We start from the raw sequence: 22,107 nt of genomic DNA, 5'->3' as shown, positions 1-22,107 counted from the left end.
CACATAGTGGGTAAATGTCAGTAGAGTCACATATAAAAGATATTTTTCTGACAGTTGAGGATCACAGGCTTGATGCTGTGACAAGCCGAACTGACTTCCAGGTTTCTTTGTGTTGGAGATTGAGCAGACGGTCAGTTTGCAAGTTTTTACTGTTTTTGTTTTTTGTTTTTTTTTTTATTCTATCAGAATAAAAGGAGATTGTCTCCAAAAAGATCCACTTGTCACACCTTTCTTCAACCAACACAATAGAGAAGACCAACAATGACACATGCGCCACTGTGAGTTCTTCTAATAATAATAAAAAAAGTTGCCTGTGAATACACTGTCTATTGTTCTGAGTACTCAACATGTATGTCTTACTAGGGTGGCAACAATTACCAGAAATAAATTCCTTGTGTGTTGTTTTCATACTTGGCCAATAAAGGTGATTGTTTCCAATTTTACAAGTAATCACTGAGTTCCTGCAGTCTCATCAATCCATCCTTCTTTTTTCCATCCCTAATCAGAGGTCTGGTCAAGGCGCCATCGGGTTTCGGAGGGATGCCCAGACTTCCCTTTCCTCAGCTACTTCATCCAGTTCTTCCGAAGGGATCCCATGCATTCTGAGAGACAGTCTCTCCAGCGTGTCCTGGGCCATCCCCAGGGTTTACTCCTGGGAGGATGTGCCCATAACACTCTCCAAGGAGGCATCACAATCAGATGCCCCAGCCACCTCATCTGGCTTCTCTCAATGCAGAGAAGCAGTGGCTTTACTCTGACCGAGCTTCTCACACTCCCATAACCATCTCGCCATTTTAATATCACCTAATTGTTTTTTAAGCATCAAAGTTAATTTAATTGGACTTAGAGGAAAAAAACATCCTTTCTTGTCATTAAACCCAAGAATCAGAAAATTCCCTCTCCACCAAGTTTCCATTTCCTACCTCATCATTCCTTGACTTCTTCCTTTGTTTTTTTCAGACCTACTCTAGCAAAATGATTTTCCCTGTTCTTCACATTTCTTTTGTTTTCACACTTAACATATATGTCATCACTCGTGTCATTTACCGAATCTCATTTTGACCCAATCCCAGCACAGCTGAGTCTACCCGCTAACTCTGTCTTGTACTTGCTAATTTTTCTCATCATTGAAGATCGATACTTGCTTCCGCCCTGGCCAAGGTATAACCCGTATTCCACTCTCAGGTTATTCCTTTCGTTTTTCTCCAGTATCGTTCATCCATCCTCACAAGGGTCGCAGGGAGTGCTGGAGCCTATCCCAGCTGTCAACGGGCAGGAGGCAGGGTACACCCTGAACTGGTTGCCAACCAATTGGAGGGCACATAGAGACAAACAGCCGCACTCACAATCACACCAAGGGGCAATTTAAAGTGCCCAATTAATGTTGCATGTTTTTGGAATGTGGGAGGAAACCCACGCTGGCACTAGGAGAACATGCAAACTCCACACAGGCGAGTCCGGGAAGGACCCAGGACCTCAGAACGTTTAGGCCAACGCTTTACCAGCTGAGCCACCGTGCCGCTAGTATCGTTCATCATAAACGAATTTTCTATTTCACACAGTCAAGCCACTTCACTTCCATCCCTGAGTCTCCCATGTTCCACATTCAACATGGCGGTGACCATTACGTCAAATCGTGCGCCAAGGCGTTGTCTATTTATAATTTCCATGGACACTCACGCTAGAATTTCAGCTTTTAGCAACCATGGGAGCGGCGCGCTTACGGTGTTGTGAATGAAGGAATCGAATGATGTTGCCAGAATTTCAATTATATAGCGGTCGAGAGTAAGTTTTCCAGTTGAATGTAACAAGCAGTAGGAGAGACTATCACTGGTGCGCGATCACTGCAATCGTAGATAAGACTCACGTTTCCACTTAAGCATAGCAGCCACAATAGCGACTAAATATTTCTTTTGTAAGGGAGACGAATTAAATTTAATTGTAAACACTGATAAAGAAGTAGCTTACAGCAGAAAGAAAGGCTTTTAAGAGACGACAAAGCGAGTCAACATGTGAAAAAATTTGGATGGGGAAACGGACATTGAGAAGCAAAGGAAGAAAACGGTGAGCAGCCTTGCACTTTTACGGTGTCTTTGTTTGACTTTTGCCACATATTTTGCTGTGTAATATGTCTTAGTTTTCTGTCTCACAATCCGACAAATGACATCAATATGGTGAGTTTTGATATAGACATTGGGCTCACGGGGATTTTGAGCCATGCAAAAAGTCCCAAGTATAAAAACGTCTATACGCAATCATAAATGTCTGTGATGTTGTTGTAGTGATAGCTTGAAGATGTTGACATTATTCAAAGGTTCAACTCGTCACTGGTTCAAGAATTACACCAAACTTCGAACTACATCCGGTTACGTTTTGACTTGGCACGGTATATTTGCAGTCTTTACTCTGTGTTTGAAAGGCTATGATGTTTACGAGGAAAACATTTAACGAACAATGCCCACCCCACCCCTCATGTACCGAACACCTCAGTCACAGCATATAACTCATTCAACAGGGAGGTTTAACATATATATCCCAAGTTGTAATACTGTTGTGATGTTGGCGTAGCAATGCGAACAGTAGTTAGTGGTGCTTTCACAAGTTGTAGGCTATTATGATGATTTTTCATTATGTAGCTACTGTCCGTCCATGTATAGTAGAGCTGTAGGAACAATGTTGGGTAACAAACAACAATTCATTCCCTCGAATTTAACAAGAATGTTTTCATGTTTTAAAATAATGATCGAAATTTGCGGTGATTTCTTCCAATATATATTTTGCATTGCGAGTGAATAAATCCAGCTGCGCCTTGTATTGTTATCTGAGCGGGTCCTGCAACAGTGGCTTAGTCAGCCCCTTTTATTATGCGGGGTCCATGATTATACTGTGATTGCGGTCTTGATGAGTAACAAGTATTTTTTTTTTTTTGTAAATTCAAATAATATCCACTCTTAGCCCTTCGCTACTGATCAGCCCCTTTTATAATGATGATCCATGATTAACGGGTGATTCTGGTTTGACTGGAGTCTTGATAAGGAATGACACAAATATATTATAAACATTTTCATAATGTCCACAGTGAGCCGTTCATGATATGCATAATACTGATGTGCATGCCAGTGTTATTTTGCCATTTGCGGTCGTGTCTGAGTCATGCATTTTTTTTTTTAGGTAATTCCTACATCTTTCTCCAAATATGTGTCCCAGAAGAAGAATTTCTGTTCATTTATGTATTGCTTGAGTTCCACCCTTGACTCAAAATGTTCTTGCAAACAGTGATTTGTTATGGTGTATTTTTAGTCCGCATTACATAAAGTATAGTGTGCATCTCTTTGTCTGCTGGCTGCTATACCATCAGCCAACATTCCACCCTTTCTTGTCATCTCTCGTGTCATTATATGTTTGGGGGCTAGTTCAGATAGATAGAAAGAAAAAATTATTTGTCAGTGTTGAGAGATTTGTATATGTAGTATTAATGCGCACAACACCTTTTTTTTTAAGACTATGGTAAACATTGCCTGACTGTTCCAAAACGTGCAATGCGAAAGCGTTATAGCTGTCATTTAACACATTGATTCTTATCTAATTTACACGCCACCTATTTGTTTTTTATGTTTGTGGTTGTGTATAAATCCAAAGCAATAAAAATCTCAATGAATGGCTGAGTTAGACTTGAATACAACTGGATCATATCCACTCTTTCAATAACATTTAAAATTGTGGGATTATTGGCAATTTATTGCGTGACATTTTGTGTTCTTTTACAGAGGTGCAGACAGTGTTTGGAGAGTAACTTATTCTATGTACATGGATTAAGATTTGATTCTGATGTATGTAAAATGTATTCAATTGTAATTATTTACATTACTTGGAGAAATGTGGAATTAAATTGCACTAGGATGTTGGACATTTAAGTGGTTTCAATTTTAGTTAGATTTGAAAAAATGCCACAAAACCTCAAAAGAGGTACTTCTTTCTTTTAAGATGACACTTTCTCCAGTGTGCCATTGTGCTGTAGTCTCTAGCTGTCTTGTCATGTGGCAGTGTCCAAACATATTTTTCCAACTATGACCATAAAGCGCCTCCTTGCAGTGCAATCTAGTAGTTTTTTAAGATTTTCCAAAAGGTTTGACTCACACTTGAGCATACACAACTTTGACTTTGAGCAGTTTTGTCTTTATTTAGTTTTTTAATGGAACATTTATCTGAGTTGTCACAAGTGACGCTGTCTAAATTGTGCACATTTGTCACTAGATCACTGTATGGTATGGTTATTTTCCACATTACATGTATAATGTAATTTTTTTTTAAATTAATGTACTCATGAATAATGCGCTCCATCCATTTTTTTGAGCTGCTTATTCTCACGAGGGTCACGGCAGTGCCAGAGCCTATCCTGTCATCGGCCATGAGCCAGGGAACACACTGATGAGGTTGCCAGCCAATCGCAGGGCACATCGAGACAACAGTCCCACTCACAATTACACTTAGAGGCAATTTAGAGTCTCCAATTAATGCATGTTTTTGGGATGTGGGAGGAAACCAGAGTACTCGGGGAAAACTCACGCAGACGTGGGGAGAACATGCGAACTCCTCACAGGCGGGGCCGCGATTATTAGAACGAACAGGTGTGCTTAATTTTGAATGAACCTGATCCATCAGTGTTGAACTCAGAAGGAGGAAACTGCTCCATCGCTGAAGCTATTTCAAAAAACGGTCCCAATTACATTTGGCATTTCAACTCATTCGTCGATAAACTAAAACCATTTGGGATGTGTATTAACTCCTGCAGTGATGGGGTTTCCCAGAATGAATGAATGAATACATTCGCAGTCAGCAGTGACTCAAAAATTGGTGGTGGCAACTACATTAAGGCAGTCCACATATTAGGTGTTAGTCCAAGGATTGAAAGAGCCGAACACATCACAGAGAATGTGATAGTCCTCTGACTTTCAGCGATATATCCATTGCAACATTCATGATGGCACCGGTATTGACAGTTACATCGAAGGCGCAACCACGGCTAATAAGCACATTGAGAGTTTGTGGGGCTTCCTCAGAAAGGAATCAATTGAATTCTCTCTCTCTCTCTCTCTCTCTCTCTCTCTCTCTCTCTCTCTCTCTCTCTCTCTCTCTCTCTCTCTTCTCTCTCTCTCTCTCTCTCTCTCTCTCTCTCTCTCTCTCTCTCTCTCTCTCTCTCTCTCTCTCTCTCTCTCTCTCTCTCTCTCTCTCTCTCTCTCTCTCTCTCTCTTTATTAATTTTTTTTTTTTTAAACTGACCTGAAAGACTGTGGTTTTTTTTTTTTTCAACACGACATATTTGGACAGAAATCTCATTCATTTCTGCTTCCTGGGCATAATTCAGATAACGTATAATTTAATGTTTAATTTTCAAACAATGGCCTATTTATCTTGGATCCACAATAAGTTACATAAACAAAGATGTCGCTCTTGTATTTATATTCATTTAAAGTAGGGTAATAAATCAGATGCACTTCCAAGTGATTCAATTATGATGACCTCTTCTAAATAAAATCAAATAAAGTGTGCAGTGACTCTCGGCCAACAATGTATTTCTAGCACAATACTTGTTTTTCATGTCAGGTCCAGAGCTGTACATGGCACTGACTCATCAAAATCCGAACGTCAAATTCTCTGCTCTTGGACAGTTTATTCATGTGGTTCCCCCCACCATTTACTCAATAAAAATATCGTTTAAAATTAATTGGTTCAAGATATCCTATAAAAATACTATAAAATACCTGACATAATATATAGTTCTCTTACTATCTATAATGCAGCATATCATTCCCCCCCTCTCTAGGATAAATGAGAATTGTGTGGGATTCAGACATCATCAGACCGCTGAAGAATCCCATGGTACCCAGTGACTGTCCCCAAATCATGTACACATTCCTAGAACTCAACTCAACTTTTGACTCCATATCCCCAGTCGACAAAACTGATGTAGAATTGTTTTGGAGTGACTGCAGATTTCGCCCCGCAGTGCCATGTGACACAGACATGTACAACATTTGCAATATTATGATGATGGAGTCACAGATGCGTCTTCCATCTGATTCTTATCAAGCATTGGTTCTATACCTCCTCTTGAGGCACGAGAACTACCTTTGGACTCCTTAACCTATTCCCAATCCACCATGGTGTACTGCATGGATGTCAATAATTTATTTGTTGCAGGCCACACTGTAGTTTAGTTGTGGTTTCTTTCAAAGCACCATTATCTTTGCGAATCTCCATTAATCTATCCATTTAAAAAATGCAAACTAGCTCAAAAAAAGTATTTGCTTCATGTCTGTGTAGATTCTCAGTAAACCGGTTATGATAATCCAAAAAACATGTAATTGTAACTGTGTTGTTCTGGTTTTCCAAAAATATTTAATAATGACTGTGGCCGATTTGTTCTATTAGGCTAGGCAACTGAGACTGAGAAAAAAAAAGCCATCAATTGCATTTTGGGTAAATAACGCTACCTTTGTATTTGTATCAATTTATCCTTTAACTGCTGTTTAACCAACCTAGGCAGATATACTAGAAGCTAAATTGTGTCATTTGAACCATTTAATTTAAACAGTAATGTCTCTTGTTCTCTGTTCTTGCTTCTGTGTTGTTCCCTGTTTTCTGTTCTGTATGTGGTACCAGGGCAGCACCGACTGCTGAAGAAAAATTCCTTGTGTTCCACACACTTGGCCATTAAAGCTGATTCTGATTTAACGTAGTAAATCCAGCTAATGCTTGTTCCATAAAAATCTTGGGGTTGCCTGTCCTCCTCGGGATTTACCCCCTTCTCTTGTTCCACCGCTGAAACTGGGTGGCAGGAACAATCATGGCATGATGCACTGGTTTGCTGCTTAAATGGCTTTATTGGCTCCTTTTAACACAACTTTTTCCCATTTGCTGTCACTAAACCTTTTTTTTTTCTCCTCTCGAAAAACATGAAAACAGGCAAAGAGCTGCATGTGGCTCGATAGCCGCGGGTTGGCCACCCATGATCTAGTTTTTCAGCAAATCGATTTGTCTGTATATAGCTTGCTGTATATTCTTAATAAAACAATGACTGTCCCCAAGGGGTTGAGATTTAGACATGCTTGCTGTCATTATTTGAGAGTAAATAGTTCGACTTTCACAGTAACCTTATGATGGTCTCGTAAAAGCATATTGCTCACCTCCAAATGTAAATGCAAACCAAAATTGGCCTTCTTTAGCTACTGGGGTTCAGTAATATGTGTTACTTGTATTTACAATGAATATTATTGTGTCTGTTCTGGGGGAATTCAGAAAAGTGTTAGGGTCAGGCATGCAAGGTGCTCTCTTTTTTTCCCTTTCCCTTTTTCAGCATGATTAACATATTCCTTGAAATGTTCCTATTGCCAATCTTATATAAGGTTTCAATGGGCAATTTCGGTGGCTGTGGAGTTTTTGACCAACTTATTCAATCAAACGCAGGTGTAAAGATGCCTGAGGAATGGAGGAGAAGTGTGCAAGTTCCCCTTTTTGAGAACAAAGGCTATTTGCAGACCTGTGGGAACTATAGAGGAATAAAGTTGATAAGCCACACAATGAAGTTATAGGAAAGAATCGTGGGGGCTAGACTCAGGACAGAAGTAAGTCTCTGCGAGCAACAATATGGTTTCTTACCTAGAAAGGGTACCACAGATGCATTATTTGCCTTGAGGATGCTAATGGAAAGGTACGGAGAAGGTCAGAAGGAGCTACATTATGTCTTCGTGAATCTCAAGAAAGCCTATGACAGTACAATGAGAGGAACTTTGGTACTGCATGCGTAAGTCTGATGTGGCGGGGAAATATGTTAGAATAGTAGAGGACAGGTATGAGGGCAGCAGAAGAGTTGTGAGGTGTACCGTAGGTGTGACTGAAGAATTTAAGTTGGAGGTGGGACTGCTTCAGGGATCAGCTCTGAGCCAATTCCTGTTTACAGTGGTAATGAATAGGCTGACAAACGAGGTAAGACTGGAACCCCCTTGGACAATGATGTTCGCAGATGACGTTGTGCTCTGCAGTGAAAGCAGGTAGAGGAACAATTAGAAAGGTGGAGAGACGCACTGGAAAGAAGAGCAATGAAGATTAGCCAAAGTAAAACAATATATGTGCGGAATTGAGACGGATGGACCGGGAAGATTAAGGCTCCAGAGAGAAGAGCTAGCGAGGGTGGACAGCCTCAAATATTTGGGGTCAACAATCAAGAGCAATGGTTAGTGTGGTAAATAAGTAAAGAAACTGGTCCAAGCAGGTTAACAGCTGACGGAAGCTGATGCTTGGTGTGTTATTTGACAGAAGAGTTTCTGCTAGGATGAAGGGTAAAGTTTATAAAACAGTGGTGCGGCCACCCATGATGTAGGGTTTCGAGACAGTGGCACTTAAGAGACAACAGGAAGCAAAGGTGGAGGTGGCAGAAATGAAGATGTTGAGGTTCTCTCTTTGAGTGAGCAGGTTAGATAGGATTTGAAATGAGCTCATGAGAAGGACAGCCTAGGATGTTTTAGAGACAAGGTTTGAGAGAGCTGAATTCGAGGCACAGTGAGTGAGTGTATTTGTAGATGGGTGTTGAGAATGACGTTGCCAGGCAAAAGAGTGAGAGGGAGACCAAAGAGAAGATTGATGGATGTTGTGAAGAAGGACATGAAGGCAGTTGGTGTTAGAGATAAAGATGCAGAAGATAGGCTTACATGGAAAAATATGAAGCGCCGTGACGACCACCAATGTGAGAAGCCAAAAAGAAGTGAAAGGTTTAAACCACCTCCCATAATAATCATAGAATTGCCAGACAAGTGTGAAAAGAGCAAGTGAAAAAAATGTGTATCGTCTTTATTTGGAGGGTCGTCTTCTTCTTTTCCTTTCGGCTAGTCCCGTTAAGGGGTCGCCACAGCGTGTCATCTTTTTCCATCTTGGGCTATCTTCTGCATCTTCCTGTCTAACCCCAACTGTCATCATGTATTACCTCACCACATCCATAAACCTTCTCTTTGGTCTTGCTCTCGCTCTTTTTGCCTGGCAGCTCCATCCTCAGCACCCTTCTACCAATATACTCACTCTCTCGCCTCTGAACATGCCCAAACCATCGAAGTCTGCTCTCTCGAATCTTGTCTCCAAAACATCCAACTTTGGCTGTCCCTCTAATGAGCTCATTTCTAATCCTATCCAATATCTTCATTTCTGCTACCTCTAGTTCTGCTTCGTGTTGTTTCTTCAGTGCCACTGTCTCTAATCCGTACATCATGGCCGGCCTCACCACTCTTTTGTAAACTTTGCCCTTCATCCGAGCAGAGACTCTTCTGTCACATAACACACCAGACACCTTCCGCCAGCTGTTCCAACCTGCTTGGACCTGTTTCTTCACTTCCTTACAACACTCACCGTTGCTCTGGATTGTTGACCCTAAGTATTTTAAGTCATCCACCCGTGCTATCTCTTTTACCTGGAGCCTCACCCTTTTCCCTTCCACCCCTTACATTCATGCACATATATTCTGTTTTACTTCGGCTAATCTTCATTCCTCTCCTTTCCAGTCCATCTCTCCATCTTTCTAATTGTTCCTCTGCATGCTCCCTGCTTTCACTGCATATCACAATATCATGTGCGAACATCATGGTCCAAGGGGATTCCAGTCTAACCTCATCTGTCAGCCTATCCATTACCACTGCAAACAGGAAAGGGCTCAGAGCTGATCCCTGATGCAGTCCCACCTCCACCTTAAATTCTTCTGTCACACCTAAGGCACACCTCACCATTGTTCTGCTGCCATCATACATGTCCTGTACTATTTTAACATACTTCTCTGCAACACCAGACTTAGGCATGCAGTACCACAGTTCCTCTCTTGGTACTCTGTCATAGGCTTTCTCTAGCTCCACAAAGACACAATGTAGCTCCTTCTGACCTTCTCTGTACTTTTCCACTAGCATCCTCAAGGCAAATAATGCATCTGTGGTACTCTTCCTAGGCATGAAACCATACAGTTGCTCGCATATACTTACTTCTGTCCTGAGTCTAGCCTCCACTACTCTTTCCCATAACTTCATTGTGTGGCTCATCAACTTTATTCCTCTATTATTCCCACAGCTCTGAACCTCCCCTTTGTTCATAAAAATGGGAACTAGAACACTTTTCCTCCATTCTTCAGGCATATTTCGCTCGCTAGTATTCTGTTGAATAAAAAAAAAAAAAACTCCACAGCCATCTCTCCAAATTGCTTCCATACCTCAACTGGTATGTCATCAGGACCAACTGCCTTTCCATTTTTCATCCTTTGTAGTGCCTTTCTGATTTCCCCCTTATTAATCATTGTCACTTCCTGGTCCTTCACACTTGCCTATTCAACTCTTCTTTCTCTCTCATTTTCTTCATTCATCAACTTCTCAAAGTATTCTTTCCATCTATTTAGCACACTACTGGCACCAGTCAACACATTTCCATCTCTATCCTTAATCACCCTTACCTGCTGCACATCCTTCCCATCTCTATCCCTCTGTCTGGCCAACCTGTAGAGATCCTTTTCTCTTTCTTTCGTGTCCAACCTGGTGTACATGTCTTCATATGCCTCTTGTTTAGCCTTTGCCACCTCTACCTTTGCCCTATGTCACATCTCGATGTACTCTTTTCACCTCTCCTCAGCCTCTCAGTGTCCCACTTCTTCTTCGCTAATCTCTTTCCTTGTATGACTCCCTGTATTTTGGGGTTCCACCACCAAGTCTCTTTCTCCCCTTTCCTCCCAAAAGACACACCAAGTACTCTCCTGCCTGTCTCTCTGATTACCTTGGCTGTCGTAGTCCAGTCTTCCGGGAGCTTCTGCTGTCCATCGAGAGCCTGTCTCACCTTTTTCCGAAAGGCTGCACAACATTCTTCCTTTCTAAGCTTCCACCACATGGACCTCTGCTCTACCTTTGTCTTCTTAATCTTCATACCCACCACCAGAGTCATCCTCCACACCACCATCCTATACTGTTGAGCTACACTCTCCCCTACCACTACTTTACAGTCAGTAATTTCCTTCAGATTACATCATCTGCACAAAATATCATCCACCTACGTGCTTCTACCTCCGCTCTTGTAGGTCACTATATGTTCCTCCCTCTTCTGGAAATAAGTGTTCACTACAGCCATCTCCATCCTTTTTACAAAGTCCACTACCATCTGTCCCTCAAAGTTCCTTTCCTGGATGCCGTACTTACCCATCACTTCTTCATCGCCCCGGTTTCCTTTACCAATATGTACATTACAATCTGCACTAATCACAACTCTCTCGCTGTCTGGGATGCTCATAAATACTTCAGAATTTCTCTTTCAACTCTGGGTCACATCCTACCTGTGGGGCATAGCCGCTAACCACATTATACATAACACCCTCAATTTCACTCGATCTGATACTCTTTTCACCACCAAGACATTCTTAGCCAGCTCTTCCTTTTAAAATAATCCCTACTCCATTTCTCTTCCTATCTGCTCCATGGTAGAATAATTTAAACCCTGCTCCTAAACTTCTACCCTTACTACCTTTCCACCTGCTCTCTTGGATGCACAGAATAATCAACCTTTCTCCTAATCATCATGTAAACCAAGTCCTGAGCTTTTCCTGTCATAGTGCCAACATTCAAAGTCCCTACACTCAGTTGTCGGCTCTGTGCATTCCTCTTTTTCTTCTGACGATGGATCCGGTTTCCTCCTCTTCTTTGTCTTCGACCCACGAGTAGAAAAAATAGATATTCGTCGCTTATTTTGTGTAGTCTAGAGATTAATTTACGTGTTTATTTCATAAACGTTGTTAACCAAACATGCCTGCTCCAAAACAACCAGTATTCACCCGGAAACAGGATATGCAAGTTAACCATACCAAGCATGTACGGACGTTAGGCCGAAAGCGCATGTTCAGAGCTGCTTCACGTACTGCGAGCGCATTGATATCAAAAGTCATCAACGTCATGAGCCATGTCAAAGGAAGTTCAGTACACCAGGGGTGCTCATTGCGTTGATCGCGAGGCACTGTTGACGGTGTGTGTGTATGTATGTAGTGTGGCCACTACATCGAGCGCATGCACATAAAGGCGCGTTCCAGCAAGCCGGCCTCCCATTTACAGCAGTCCCGCGAACCGTTCGAGATTCCATCCCTCATCACACCCGCAACTCTATCTGGGAGCATGAGAGACTGCAATTGTGTAAAGCATGTTGAATATTGTGGCCTCTATACTTACATATCAGCTTCTGTATCCAGTTCTGGACGCTGTAAAAAGTACTTCAGTGAACTGGTATTGGGACTCCTCTGTCTGCAATTATAAAAGACGTGGGGGGGGAGAAACGGAGTAAAATTTGAAAAATTAAGGCATTTTTCTTCTGATTTACAGTGAAGAAAATGTGTATTTGAACACCCTGCAATATTGCAAGTTCTCCCACTTGGAAATCATGGAGGGGTCTGAAATTTTCATTGGAGGTGAAAGTCCACTGTGAAAGAGATAATCTAAAAAGAAAAATCCAGAAATCACAATGTATGAGATTTTTAACAATTTATTTGTATGATACAGCTGCAAATAAGTATTTAAACACCTGTCCATCAGCTAGAATTCTGACCTCAGAGACCTGTTAGTCCGCCTTTAAAAGTCCACCTCCACTCCATGTATTATCCTGAATCAGATGCACCTCTGTAAGGTCGTTAGCTCCATAAAGACACCTATCCACCCCATACAATCAGTAAGACTCAAACTTGTAACATGGCCAGTCGACAGAAGTGATGTACAATTGTTTTGGAGTGAAGTTCAGAAAATTATACAGTCACATACGTCTAACATCTCCAAGCTCATGGTGTCCACATTAGTAGCCAGCGGACGGGTACAACATGCTGCTAAAATAGTACAACAGTCCTCAGCCCATCACTGGTGGGAAATCTTTTCAGGGATGTCAGTCACTGCTAGGAGGACTTTGGTGCCCCCTCTGATTCTGTTGGTCATGCAACGCATGAGATGATTGTACGCCTTGAGAAAAGTAATGGACACTTCGGTGTCGAGAACTACACTGTTAAGTTGGTGCCTCACCCCACTCATGTATACATTTATGCTAGATGGCAAGGATGTTTATCACATCAATATATTCACAGAAACCTAACGTTGCGGGAATTATGGTCCATGTTCTTTCATGACATCATGAATCACACTGGAAATGGAATAGTGTTACCATCGACGTTTGACGGGTATATCAACTAATTTGTGAAGCCTCAAGAGTGGAATGAGAGGAGTGTTAATTAGTGATGCTTCCCATAACCGTTGAATACCCGAATGTATTGTGCAACCATGGTTATATAAGTTGTTTTTCACACTCACTTGTTTTTCTGGTCAAGACATCTTGACCGTTTCACTATCTTGTTTTTCACTCACTTGTTTTTCGCATATAAGTTGTTTTTCACTCACTTGTTTTTCTGGTCAAGACGTCTTCACTATCTTGTTCGCATGCATACCAAAGACGAACATTGTTGTGGGATGTCTTGACAGTTATGGCTGCGTAAGATGTTTTTCAGAGCCTGAAGGACAAACTTAGGTGTCAATAGTAAATCAGGAAACAAACGTTAAGGGCGCCAGGGGGGACGGGTAGGCCACCCGGCCTTCCTCTCGCACGCAACTGAAAAGTATAATCGAGAGATGCAGAGTACAAACAGGTAGAGTCTGCTGCGGGTTTCGTACGGACGCCCAGCTGGTTGACAAGCGGAGCTCTACCTGGGTGTTAGGCTCTCCACCTTCTCGGCATAGGTAAGGGGCTCATATGATTTTCACGCAATGTCAACTGTGTTTTGAGAACTTGCATTTGGTCGAAATAAATATGCCAGTTATTGAGGCTGAATAGCATTTGGGAACATTGGTCTTTTGTTGAGTGTCGTCTTTGTCTCCTGAACGCCGACCAGCACCGATCCTTTCAATAAAACAGCACCACACATCATTGTTACGCATTATATTCTCCACAGACATGTATAAGCAACAAAAACCTTATCCCCAAAAATGATAGTGGAATCTGTGAACTATGTGCGAAATAGTGCTTTGAGGCACCGAATCTTCAGTGAGCTGTGGAAAGAAATGGGCGCTGTGTTCGAAGTACTTATGTACCATTCAAATGTTTGGTAGTTATCCAGGGGACAGGTGCTGAATTGTGTTTTTGGCTTGAGTGTGGAATTAGCCTTGTTCTTGGAAGAGCACCAACATTGTTAGCGTGCATGGGTGAGATATTCGCAGTTATTAATCACCTTAAACTGCTGATGCAGGGGGCTGCAGGAAAAAAGCTCCCAGAACAGTTGAAATCTCTTTACCGAGAATGGCATGTCCCACATGTATATTAAAATAAAGGTTTGGAGTTAGAGTGGTCAAACACAAGGGAAGGAAGTATTTGATTGGAAACCAACTGGAGAAGGGTGGGACGACAGTGAGACAGCTGAAATGTATAGGAAACCGCTGTTCGGGATTGTACAGGTAAACGCAGGCATACATTCACACTGAAGAGAGACAGATCATCCAAGTTTTTTAACCATGTAAGAGGAAGAAATATTGCTTATGAAACCAAATTATATGTGGTCGATGGGGCCATCAGATGTTGGGCTGATAAAAGCCCATGAGAAGAAAAGCTCAGGAGTTGGTTAACATGATGATTAGGAGAAAGGTTGATACAGTGAAGAAAATAAGTATTTGAACACCTTGCTATATTGCAAGTTCTCCCACTTAGAAATCATGGAGGGGTCTGAAATTTTCGTTGGAGGTGAAAGTCCACTGTGAAAGAGATAATCTAAAAAGAAAAATCCAGAAATCACAATGTATGATTTTTTTTAACGCTTTATTTGTGTGATGCAGCTCCAAATAAGCATTTGAACACCTGTCTATCAGCTAGAATTCTGACCCTCAAAGACCTGTTAGTCCGCCTTTAAAAGTCGACTTCCACTCCATGTATTATCCTGAATGAGATGCACCTGTGTGAGGTTGTTAGCTCCATAAAGACACCTATCCACCTCATACAATCAGTAAGACTCAAACTTGTAACATAGCCAACACTAAAGAGCTGGCCAAAGACACTAGAGACAAAATTGTAAACTCCACACAGCTGAAATGGGCTACAGAGAAATTACCAAGCAACTGGGTGAAAAAAGGTCCACTGTTGGAGCAATCATTAGAAAATGGAAGAACCTAAACATGATGGTCAATCTCAATCAGAGTTGAGCCCCATTAAAGATATTACCTTGTGGGGTTTCAATGATCCTTAAAAAGGTGAGGAATCAGCCCAGGACAACACGAGAGGACTTGGTCAATGACCTGAAAGGAGGTGGGATCACCGTTTCCAAGGTGACTGTTGGTAATACACAAATACATCATGGTTTGAAATCACGCATGGCACGGAAGGTTCCCCTGCTTAAACCAGCACTTGTCAAGGCCCATCTTAAGTTTTCCAATGGTCATTTGGATGACACAGAGGAGTCATGTGAGAAAGTTTTGTGGTCAGATTAGACCATAATGGAACTTTTTGGTCATAATTCCACGAACAGTGTCTGGAGGAAGACGAATGATGAGTTCCATCCCAAGATCACCATGCCAACTGTGAAGAATGGGGTTGGTAGCATTATGATTTGGGGGTGTTTTTCTGCACATCGGACAGGAAGACTGCACTGTATTAAGGAGAAAATGACCGCGGCCATGTATTGTGAGATTTTGGGGAACAACCTCTTTCCCTCAGTCAGAGCATTGAAAATGGGTCGTGGCTGGGTCTTTCAACATGACAATGACCCGAAGCACACAGCCAAGAAAACCAAGGAGTAGCTCCATAAGAAGCCTATCAAGGTTCTGGCGTGGCCTAGCCAGTCTCCAGACCTAAACCCAATAGAAAATCTTTGGAGGGAGCTGAAACTTCATGTTTCTCAGTGACAGCCCATAAACCTGTCTGATCTAGAGATCTGTGTGGAGGAGTGGGCCAAAATCCCTCCTGCAGTGTGTGCAAACCTGGTGAACAACTACAGGAAACATTTGACCTCTGAAATTGTAAACAAAGGCGACTGTACCAAATATTAACATTGGTTTTCTAAGGTGTTCAAATACTTATTTGCAGCTGTATCAAACAAACAGATTGTTTAAAAAAAAATCATACATTGTGATTTCTGGATTTTTCTTTTTAGATTATCTCTCTCACAGTGGACATCCACCTACGATGGAAATTTCAGACCCCTCCATGATTTTTCTCGATATGTCAAGTTTAGGATTTGATCTATTATTGAAGCCACACCTGTAAATGAGAAGACCTTGACATACTATTAAATATGTCTAAAAAAAAAAAAAAAAAACTCCAATCCAATTTAGGAGGAGCATAAATATTTACTCTTGACTTTACTCTTACTGTTCTGCTAACACAGCCCCATACAATCACAGATGCTGGCTTTTGAACTTTGTGTCCATAACAGTCCCGATGGTTCTTTTGCACTTTTTGCCCGGAGGACATATTCACAATTTCCAAAAGCAATTTGAAATGTAGACTTGTTGACTACACACCACTTTCCGACTTTGCATCAGTCCATTTTAGTTGAACTTTGGCCCAGAGAAGCTGGGGGCGTTGTATCATCTTGCAGTGGTTATTCAAATAATAAATGGCATTGAATATCTAGGATCTAGACATTTACTCTGTTAGATGTTTATCCAATACAGAAATGGCTATTGATGAAAACATTTGTCCTGAAGAATTAAGAAACCAAAGGTGTACTAAAAAATACGAAGTGGATAGACAAAGTAAAACAACAGCAGTTGATAACAGAAACATATTGAGAGGGCTGAAGAAAACCTCAAAAGCAACTCTTAGTGAAATCAAGAACTGACTCCAAAGAGCAAGATTGAGCGGGTCACAACCTCCTGTTGTAGACTTGGTAAACAAAGGTATATCAGAATGAAATGTAAATACAGTACGTAGACATAACACTGTCTCATTCATATTTTGGTGTAAAACCTAAATGATTTCAGTCTGTAGCATAAGTACACTGACTCACATTTTATCTTTGCAAGAGGGTCTATCATTTTCAGTATATATGGTGCTTTTGCCCCTTTCTGCCACTGACACTATCGTTGGGCACTTAATGTACCATCCTTGGAGTGACAGTAACATTTATCCATTGATTCCTTTCTCTTATGCAACCATTTTTTTTTAAATTGCTTGCATGCGGAGCTGAGTACAAAGGAAATCTAGCCTCCAACTGACTTCCTGTGCAGGTGCTTGTATTGCCACTGTAGATTTTATATAGAACCAAATTGTCCATCCATCTATCCACTGATTATCTGGGCCTCCCATCTTCACAAATTGTACTACAAGGCTCTGGACACGAGACAAGAAAATTTAAATCTCTTCTCCTTCTACATCCATCCATCCATTTTCTTAGTCGCCTATCCTCACAAGGTTCGCGGGAGTGCTGGAGCCAAACCCAGCTGTCATTGGGTAGGAGGCAGGGTACACCCTGAATTGGTTGCCAGCCAATTGCAGGGCACATGAAGACATAGAACAGTCGCACTCACAACCACACCTTGGGGAAATTTAAAGTGTCCAACTAATGCATGTTTTTGGGATGTGGGAGGAAACCGGAGTGCCTGGAGAAAACCCACGCAGGGGTGGGCAGAGCATGCACACTCCACACTGGTAGGGCTGGGATTGAACCCGGGTCCTCAAAACTGTGAGGCCAACACTTTACAGCTGCCCCACCATTCCGTCCCTCCTTGTACATATGTAAAAAGAATGGATGTCCTCTTACATTTCGTCATCCATTTATCCATTTTCTGAGCCATTTATCCTCACAATGGTCGTGTGAGTGCTGGAGCCTATCCCAGATATCTTCACACCGTAAACAAATGTCGTCTCGTGATCACCGGTCACCACCAACACACGTCTTTTGCCAAATTGTTCTTATCATACAGTGTGGAACATCCACTTTTGCTGTCGTCGCATTTGAGTTGACAAGATAAAACTCAATGTAAAAATGAGATGCGGTGGTATCAGAATACCAGATTTTATTGCAGTAATTCTGACAATGCAGTCCTGAAAGAGATTTGTCTTTTTATTTATTTTTTCAAATAACTTAATTAGCTGTCAGATATTTAGAGTACCATGCCAAAAGATATGCGACAAGGCAAAAAATAAAATAGCTTTTGGATTTGAATGTAATGTGCTCAATGGAGATACAGCGAAAATGTCTTTTGCAGAGCTGATCAATGCTAATTGTGACATTTGTGCTGATCATTCAATCAGCACGAAATACTAAATATTGTCCGATACCGGTAGGATCAATCTGATCGGTGTAAATGCATAATGCACATGTCTAAGAATAAACACTGCTTCTGTTTGTGACTTCTCTCGCGTGTGGTTATTCTATAATGCACTAGTATGTCATTCTGTCTGTTAGGATTGATGCATCTCCAAGCTGGTAAAGGCAGTGAAAGAGACCATTGTTCATGTCACTTAGAGGCAAGAACCATGTACTTTTTAAACAGGGTGGGAGAAACTATTCCCATTACAACCCTGGAATGTGTTTCAATCTGTCAGAGCTTTATGAATGTGCTGCTGTCACATAAATGTGGTCATATTTGTCAGAGAACTGGAGACTTAAAATCAACACTGAGCCTTAAATCGAAGGATATTGGTTTTGATGCTTGATTTATGTTTCTTCTGTATCCTGGGAAGCAATCACTATCTTTAGCCTAAAGCTCAAGCACAAATGGCGCTTGCTCACAAGTTTCTCTCCCCACAGTTACATGGAAATGCAGAAAACAACCTTTGCAATTTTGTTCATTTGTTTGGAAGGAAGGGATTTTTTTGGGACAATTTCAGGTAGCTGTGTTCATGTGTGGCCAAAGGTGTCTTTAACAAAGATATGGGGTTTTTCTCAGGGGTGAGGTTAAGGGGGCGGCTCAACTGTTAGGACAGAAAACCGCAGTCTGAATCCCGCTGTTGACCACATGGAAACAGGGTAACGTGTTACTGGAGGGATGAGTCTCCTTGTTGGCTACTGTCAAGATGCTTTTGAGCTAGGCACTGTCCTCACCCCTGAGCTCAAGGTTCAGCACTATTTGCACACCCCTTTCATTCTAACATCTTCCTTACATGCCTGCGTGAATGTGATTTGGTTCCATGAGTTGGATGGGCAGCGCGAAATATATGCAGAAGACTATGAATTCAATTTCTCAAGGAATAATGAATATTAAAAATAGTTAACCATTTTCTAAAAATATTCAGTTTTTATTATTGGCAATCTTCAGCACGTTTTCGCTGAAAATAATCCAGCGGTCTATCAGCATGACTGGGGTGTAATGTCTTTAAGTGGCGCATTAATTTATTTGGCTTGATGCTTTCAACTGCCAACATTTTTAGACACAGTAAACACACCGGTCTTTCCTTGTCTCTCACTGTAGCCAAGCCAAGCGTTACATACGCTTCGTCATATTTCCTCGTCTTTCTGTTGTCTCATTGTCTTCGTCCCTCTCCACATTTCTTTTCATCCCTGTTAAAAAAAAAATGATGTTGCTTTTCATGGGTTCGTTTACTAAACTTCAGATCGCCTGCTCGGTGCAATAAAAAAGACCTACACCATAGAGCTAATACTCCCTGGCCACAGACTTGACAATGAAAGCGCCACTGCCAATTACTGTAGTAAATATGCAATTACACTTTATTTTAGGAAGTTGAAAAAAAAAAAAAAGAAGCATGTTCCCCAGGCTCACCCTGCATCGTGGTGCGCCCCACTATTTGAGAAGCACTGCACTAAGGCAAGGAGGTTAAGCAGAGGTGTTCTGTTGAGGCGTTTCTTTGAGCTACAAGAAGAAATTGGACAGTTTGTGGAAGAAAAGGGCAAGCCAGTTTTAGAATTTCACTCTGCAGACTGGATGCAGGGCCTTGCACTTATGGTAGATGTGACAGAGGACCTTGAACAAACAGCTGCTAGGGCACGACAACGCTGTTACTTAGTATTAAGACAGTATACACTCTTCTTGCACTAGGTTAGGGAACAGGATTATTTTTTAATATATTTCTGCCTGAGAAATGACTGTTATATAATAACTGAGGCATTGTGTTTGTTTGTTCTTTTTCCTCAGAATAAAAAAAAAGCACTTGAAATGTTTTATGATTAATAGTGATTCTTTATTTCGGGCTCTATTAATACAAATAAAGTAATTGTAAGGTTTTTAAGCCATGATGTTCCGGTCCAGCCCTCTTGGTAGTAGTAGATTCTCCATGTGGCCGCGAAGCTAGAATGATTTTGACATCCCTATTCTACACGATGGTGCAGAGTAGTTTCGTAGAGCAAATCAATGACCGCATTGATCGGATTGGCGTAAAATGACATTGAAGCTGATCAGACGATGAGCATAAAATGCTTATTATCATCGGACACCATCAAGCCAATCAGATTAGTTTAAAGTCTATTTAGAATAGATCCCAATATTGTAATTTCTTTAGGTGACAATTTTTGTGGGAAATGTGGAATTTCTGGAATGTGTGAAATATTTTGTACAACTGAAATGATTTGAATCAGCCTAGAATTGTATTTTTTTTTCGGGGGTGGTGGGGTAAAACTGGAATAATTTGGTGAAAATGTTGAAATTTTTGGTGTTTGGAGATTTTAACAATGTAGAGTCTACATTGTAGACAATATTTAGTCATTGGAATGGTTTAAAGTGGTAACGAAGTGTTGGAGGAGAGAGATTATGTACTGTATTCTATATCCTAATCGGGGAATTTTGTTGGTTAAAGGGTATGTAAAGTCTTCAAAGCACTGTTTGCTTATATTATACAGTATTTTATGCTGAACTCGAATCTGAAATCAATTAGGAAGGAAACATTTGTATATTTCGATTATCGGCAAAAATTGATCGCACATTGCTGAATTCACAGGAATACCCGAGCACACAGTAGAGAATCCTGGGCGTAACGTCACAACTAAGATAAATATGGCTGCCGTTCAACTCCAATGTTCAAACGATGATAAATTTTCCGATAATTCGAGCAATGAACATGATTCTGAAGGGTCCCATGAAGACTGTAAAGAATACGACCTTTATAAAGGTGTCAAAGATTATCAATTTGAATCGGTTAGACAGAACACACGTTTAAATGCAGACGAAATAGCTGGCGATGAAGGTGCCGAGCCAGCAGTCGGACCCAGGGAGGGTTAGTATTTAGCTAGGGTTCCTGGTTTGTATCCAATATTACCCTACTTTTCAAGTTGAGAATGGTCAAGCGATTTGCTGTAATAAAATGTATTTTTCGCCAAGAACACCACATGCTGCTTTCATTCGACCATGTCAACAGTGTTCAGTGTTTTCAGTAAATAAATGATCAACATACCTCCGCAACTTGTCTTTTAACATCAGCTCTTGGCAGTTTTGGTACTTTCTGTGGTGGGGCTGAGCTTGTCAAACTGTGTCCAGGTTCAGCAGATGATCCAATTTCGTGTTTGATCCCTTTAGCAAAACTGATCTGTTTAGGTGTCGGAACTTGCTGTATGGTAGGCACTGATCCAGGTTTTATTTTATTATTTTTTTTTTAAACATTTAAAACCCATCTCAGACATGAGTCCACCAGAGATGGGTAAAATGTTCACTGTATATGACAGAAGATTGTATGTATGTATTTTATGGTAAAGTTCAACATTTATTTTCTTCTAGATAAGATAACTTGCGCCTGAAAATTGACATAAGATACACTTTAAAAATGTGGGAAAATTTGAATAAAATGGTGAAATCTTTGTGTGTGGCTGTAGTGGACTTGCTCTCTGCATCACAATTGGCCGGCAAGTTCAAGGTGTACCCCGCCTCCTGCCTAAAGATTGCTGGGATAGGCGCCGGTTCTCCCTTGTCACTTGTGAGGGTAAGTGGCTCAGAAAATGGATGGATGGATAGAGAAGTGATTCACAAAAGTTGTATTTTTTTAATAGTTCAATTTGGCTGCACCAATGCAGTGTTCAATGCAAACTAGTACGTTGCGTGATTTGTTTGTGCAAGGAACGTCATTATGCAATAAACATACTCATGAGTGATTTTGATCATTCCTCCTTACAGGATTGCTTTCACTGTTTCTCAAAGTTAACGGT

At 41.1% G+C, this 22,107-nt stretch overlaps 1 protein-coding gene across 9 annotated transcripts in view; it reads left to right on the top strand.

Annotated features, from left to right (window-relative positions):
* The first annotated feature begins 1,515 nt into the window (after window positions 1-1,515).
* Window positions 1,516-22,107, top strand: part of bach2b (BTB and CNC homology 1, basic leucine zipper transcription factor 2b) — a 122,942-nt gene continuing 102,350 nt past the window's right edge. For 3 of the 9 annotated variants that reach the window (XR_009793913.1, XR_009793914.1, XR_009793915.1), the window contains exon 1: window positions 1,522-2,064. Coding sequence is in view for 1 of the 9 variants with exons in the window: in XM_061813166.1 (XP_061669150.1) it covers window positions 2,027-2,064 (38 nt within the window). In the remaining 8 variants the exon portion in view is untranslated. Of the gene's footprint in view, window positions 2,065-21,777; window positions 21,885-22,107 lie in introns of all 9 variants that reach the window. The other 6 variants (XM_061813155.1, XM_061813153.1, XM_061813161.1 and 3 more) reach the window with 4 other exon arrangements.

This window comes from Syngnathoides biaculeatus, chromosome 23, assembly GCF_019802595.1.
Source record: "Syngnathoides biaculeatus isolate LvHL_M chromosome 23, ASM1980259v1, whole genome shotgun sequence".
NCBI lineage: Eukaryota > Metazoa > Chordata > Actinopteri > Syngnathiformes > Syngnathidae > Syngnathoides > Syngnathoides biaculeatus.
Note: the sequence above shows the minus strand (reverse complement) of the source record. Positions and strands in the feature narration are given on the sequence as shown.